Source organism: Chrysochloris asiatica, unplaced genomic scaffold (genome assembly GCF_000296735.1).
Source record: "Chrysochloris asiatica unplaced genomic scaffold, ChrAsi1.0 scaffold00306, whole genome shotgun sequence".
NCBI lineage: Eukaryota > Metazoa > Chordata > Mammalia > Afrosoricida > Chrysochloridae > Chrysochloris > Chrysochloris asiatica.
This window is the reverse complement of record NW_006408824.1, coordinates 629,912-635,248: the sequence shown is the minus strand read 5'-3', so window position 1 is coordinate 635,248 and position 5,337 is coordinate 629,912. Positions and strand designations below refer to the sequence as shown.

At 54.5% G+C, this 5,337-nt stretch overlaps 1 protein-coding gene across 1 annotated transcript in view; it reads right to left on the bottom strand.

Moving 5' to 3' along the window:
• Window positions 1-587: 587 nt before the first annotated feature.
• The window catches only part of RAB36 (RAB36, member RAS oncogene family), a 13,040-nt gene continuing 8,290 nt past the window's right edge, over window positions 588-5,337 (bottom strand). Inside the window, exons 6-10 of the mRNA XM_006874920.1 lie at window positions 3,471-3,526; window positions 2,335-2,412; window positions 1,964-2,054; window positions 923-1,042; window positions 588-652 (exon numbers count right to left, since the gene is read on the bottom strand). Coding sequence (XP_006874982.1) covers window positions 588-652; window positions 923-1,042; window positions 1,964-2,054; window positions 2,335-2,412; window positions 3,471-3,526 — 410 coding nt within the window. The remainder of the gene's footprint in view (window positions 653-922; window positions 1,043-1,963; window positions 2,055-2,334; window positions 2,413-3,470; window positions 3,527-5,337) is intronic.

Genomic DNA, 5,337 nt, shown 5'->3' with positions numbered 1-5,337 from the left:
GACTAGGAAGAAGTAGTGATGAACTACTTCTGAATATTTAGTCACTGAAAACCTTATGAATAGCAGAGGGGCTCTGGAGTCCTGCATGTCCACCTCCCAAGCTCCCCTGGGAGTCAGTCTCAACCCCTTCAGGGCAGGGGTTCAATGACTCCCAGACCTGGAGCTCTGAGGCATAACAGAACTCTCAAGGCAGGGTGTGGCCAGGGTGACAAGTGGGTTTTCCTAGTACCCTGTGCTGAGAAGAGTCTGGAGGCACCTCAGGATGGCCTGGGGAGGGATCAATGGGCACCAGCTATGTGGACAAGGGGCTGAGGCCAAGGCCTCTCAGGCTGTGAGGGACCATCTAACAATCCTACCAGTGGATGGCCTTCCAGTGATCCTGAGGTGCCCCACAGGCTGGGCAGTGAGGCCCTGGCGGCCAAGAGGGACCCTATGGCTCTTGACCCATCTCTGAGAGGAGGTGAACAGAATTTGGCAGGGGGCTTTCACCCCTATCGGAAGATGTGCGCTGGGCTTCCTGTCTCCTTCCACAGTTATGGGTTCAGGCTGCCCTAGTGGGCAAGGTGGAGGGGTCCAAAGAGGTTCCACTAACAGCACCGCAAGCTGGTGGGCCTCTCAGTCTCCTGGGCCTCTGACGGACACCCCTCCATTCCTGCAAGGAAAGGAGAGTCAGTTGGTGTTGACCAAGATTCCTCGGCAGGGTCTGTTGTCTTCTGGTGGCTCCTGAGCTCTTAGACTCTCCCTCCCAGGTTAGCTGAGTTGGGCACAGGTCAGAGTGTGGGAGCAACTGGTCTGGAAGAACAGACAAGGGAAGAGGGTGGGGGAGGGGAGAGGAGGTGTGGTGGCAGTGAGAGTTGGGTGGACGAGGCAAAGAATGGCTTGAGTGCCCTGTAAGGGGTGGGGGCCCTCGACTGGTACTCACTGATGAGGCCCGCGTCACCGACCTGGGGCCGGGCACTACTCCTCCGCTCCAGCTCCTGCAGGACTGAATGCTCGAAGGCCAGGGCAGCCACGCGGCTGAACAACGCCTGCACGTTCTCCCCTGCGGGCAGGGATGCAAGACACCTCCACCCTCAGTGGAAGGCCACCTTGGCCATGTGCCAGCGGGTGAAAGGCACCCTCTCTGACACAGTGCCCACACCAGCAGCAACCACCAACTGCCTGGAGAGCAGGAGGAAGGGCCCACATCCCTGCAGCTCCTCAGATCTCTGAGCCTGGGCTCCAACATTGAACAGCCATCTTCAGCAATCACTGCTGCGGGCCAGGCATAGGGGCATGCGTGATCAGTTCACATGGGCCTTCCAGCACTGTCCCATAGTGAACTGCAGGGGCTAAGGGGTGCCTGCACCACACAGCACCTCCAGGCAATCTCCTGGGGCTCCAGCTGGCTTCCAGCCTCAATTAACACTGGACTGCTAATCATGAGATCAACAGTTCAAACCCACCAACTTTTCCTTGGGAGAAAGATGAGACCGTCTGCTCCTGTAAATATTTACAATCTTGGAAAGCCTACAGGGCAGTTCTACAGGGTCAATGTGAGTCAGAATTGACTTGAAGGCTGTTACACAGCTGCACTTAAAACACAGTTTTTTCGTTCTCGATTCTCTCAGGAGACAGGGGCTTGGGGACACTGATGTCCCCTGGGGGAGGGACCTGAGGAAAGGTTGGCAGCACTGATTACAGCACTGCTACGCGGTCGGTATTGGGTGTGTCACATGGCATCACAAGCCAGGGACAGACAGTTACAGAGGACGGACCCCAGCCTTCTGCTTTCTCCCTGTGGCCTTGGAAAGGACTTCACAGGTAGGTTAGAACGTGAGTCTAAGCGGCAATTAGGGCTGTGCTCGAGAACCTGCTGACAAGGGGAGACTGTTCTCATGGCACCGAGCTGGGACACCAGAGACTCCCACAGCCTCTGGGGAACCCTGAACCCATGGTAGCCCACAGCCCAGCCCCAGCTTACCCGTCTTGGCAGACACTGCCCAGAATTCGGCCTGCATCTCATTGGCCAAGCGCACAGCCTCCGTTTCAGCCTGTGCACATGCTGCCCCTGACTGAAGGAAATAGCCAGGAGTGGTCTTCCTGACCTAGTACTCTAGGCCGTCCCGCAGGGAGACCCCAGGGGCAGGTGGCCCACCCTGGGCAGCCCCAATGCTAGGCGAGATTCAAGGTGCTAGGTAAGCCCAATGCCAGCCGGCCCTCCTGTGGGGAATGAGCACCTCTTGACCAGGCCTGACAGGGCCCCCACCACGACCTTCAAGTCTTACGGGAAACACAGGGAGGAGGCACTCCCAGTGGCCAGCTGGGGCCCAGCACCCATCACGCCCCGCTCACCAGAAGGTCCTTCTTGGTTCCCACCAGGAAGATGATGCTGGAACCCGGCTCATTCTCCCGCAGTGCATCCTCCAGCCACTGCCTGGACCACAGGGGCTGTGAAATGCCACCCACCCAAGGAGCCCAGGGGCAGGGGTGCTGACGGGTTCTCCCAGGGCTTAGGCAGGGGCAGAGAGGGGTGGGAGGGTGTCTCTTGTGCTGCTGAACAGATGTTGGTTCTGTATCTTCAGGGCCTAGGCTGGACTGAGTGGGCAGGAGCACTGGCCAGGGAGGGGAAAGAGCTGGACTTCTCACCTAGCCACTGGACCATTTCTTACAAGGCTTGGGAGATACTGGGCATAAATGCCCAAATACCCACGAGGTATACTGGCTGGTATGACGGTGAGCATGCCCAGCTGCTAACTGGAAGGCTTGGGGTTCAAGTCCACCCAGAGTGTAAGGCCCAATTGCCCTATAGTAACCAATTTTTAAGAAAGGATCAGGAAGAAGTGGAAAATTTTTAGCATCTGCAACTCCCTGAATGCAAAATCCCCTTCCACCTTAACTCCGGCTAAACTTGGCTTCTGTAAAAATGCTTATACAAATTCCTCATATCTGAGTGGGCCCGCCCAACAGGATGCTGCATCCAGCCAAGGCTAACCTCGAGAACAGCCAGCCAAAGTTAACCTTGAGAGATAACTTTCCCAGCAAATGTACCCCTAGCCCCCACCCTAACAGCTCATACCCTACCCTTGGTTTGTGTAAGATAATGTCAGACTGCCTATGTATAAATACTCTTTGAAAAACTTGGTCAGGGCTGCAGTCTTTCTTGCTTTTAGGGAGGCTGTAGTCGCTGGCCAGCTAATAAAGGCTTCCTTGCTGATCCTGAGTCTTGAGTGGTCATCTGGGTAAACTGAGACACAACAAGAGGTGCCTATGAAGAAAGGCCTGGGGATCTACTCTGAAAACCCAGCCATGGACAACTTCAGGGAGTGCAGCTCTATCCCGACACTCATTGGGGCACCACGATTCGGTGTTGACTTGATGGGAGCTGTTTCTACAGGGGTTTGGTCCCATCAGCTGGGCAATCCCAGCTTCCTGGGACAGTCATGCTGCTAGCTGTGGAGGGGGTGGTCTGAGGGGCTGCTAAGCTGGACTTGCCTGGTGTGCTCTAGGGTCTGCACGTCAGAGAGGTCAAAGGCTGTGATGATGGCTAGATGCAGGGGAAACCAAGAGTATGTTAGTGATGAGGGGGACCCCCCGAAGGCCCGCCCCGTCCCCTGCTGTCTGGCCACCCTCCCTGACCACACTGGCACCCCCCACCCGACTGCCATCAAGTCAGTTCAGACTGACAGTGACTCTGTAGGACAGAGAAGGATTTCTGAGACTGTCAGTCTTTCTGGGGACAGACAGCCTCATCACATAGGTGTCACACTGCTGCTGTGTGCCGTTGAGTCGGTTCCAACTCACAGTGACCCTGCACAGGGTTACTGAGGCTGAAAACTTTACAGAAGCCAGATACAGAAAGCTGCATCTTTCTCCCACAGCTGTGGATTTGAATTGCTGACCTTGTGGTTAGTAGCCTAGTGACACATGGTGCTACCAAAGCTCTCAACACAAGTGTCCAGGTGCATGGAATTGGGAGGGGGGCAGGGCAAGCAGGTGGGAAGTGCACAGCTTTGGTGGCAGAGAAGCAGCTTCAGGCTGAGGAGGCACAGGCCAAGGCCTTACTGTAAAGGGTCTCACATCGCCTTTTGAAGTGGTAATACCAGGATGCTAGCCCTCCGGCCCCTGTGCAAACCACGGTCCCAGCAAGTGCCTGCTCTCTGCTGCCCCCTGGAAGTGTGAGCAGAGCTGGATGGGGCCTCACTTGTGGAGCTGGAGGCATCCTTTGGACCTGGGGTTCCTGCACTGTGAAGCTCCTAGATCCAGAAAAAGACTGATGCCAAGACATATGGAGAGCTCCAGGGAATGCTGGGCCTACAGATGCTGAAAGGAGACGAAGACCTCTCCCCAGAGTCAGCGCTCTGAATTCAAACTTTCAGCCTCCTTAACTGTGCGAGGAAAAACTGCTGATTGTTAGCCATCCACATGTGGGATTTCTGCTACAGCAGCACTAGAGAACTGCAAGAGTCCAAGTGTGTCGACAGCTGTAGGATAAGCAGTGAACCGCAAGGTGGCGGTTCAAACCCACCTTGGAAACTCTATACTGGGTTTATGTGAGTCGGAACTGACTCAATGTCACTTAACAACAACAGAATTTGGCTGAGGGGAGGAGGGCAGTCATGAAGAAGAATCTGATAGTGGTGGAGTAGAAACCTGCATCCCTCACAGATGTGGGCCGGACTGCACATATTCTCCCCTTAGAGAGAGGCCAGGGTACAGCAGAGCTAAAACACCAGCCCATAGTAGAGGTGCCTCCTAAATGCTCGTTCCGTTTTTGTCTTTATCTTACTGAAAACCCGCTGCTGTTGAGTCAATTCTGACTCACAGCGACCCCACACAGCAGAGTAGAACTGCTCGGTAGGGTTTCTGAGGTTGTCAATCTTTTTGAAAGCAGACTGCCTCATCTTTCTCCCATGGAGCGGCCTGAACCGCTGATCTTTCAGTTAGCAGGAGAAGCCTAACATACTGTGCCACTTTTGTTGTTGTTAGGTGCCATCAAGTTGCTACCGACTCATAGCGACCTTATGCACAGCAGAATGAAACACTGCCCAATACTGGGCCAACCTTACTACTGTGACCACGCTTGAGTCCATTGATGCTACCACTTGGCCAATCCATCTCATTGAGGATCTTCTTTTTTTTCTCTAACCCTCCACCTTACCAAACATGAGATCCTTCTCCAGAGACTGGTTCCTCCTAACAATATGTCTGAAGTATGAGAGACGAAGTTTGGCCATCCTGGCTTTCAAGGAGTGTTGCAGACCGTGTAAGACTAATCAGAGGTTCGAGGCCCGCTAGGGCCGAGTGTAACAAATGAGGCCACTGGCAGTTAATGGCAAATTGCTTTCATATTAATAT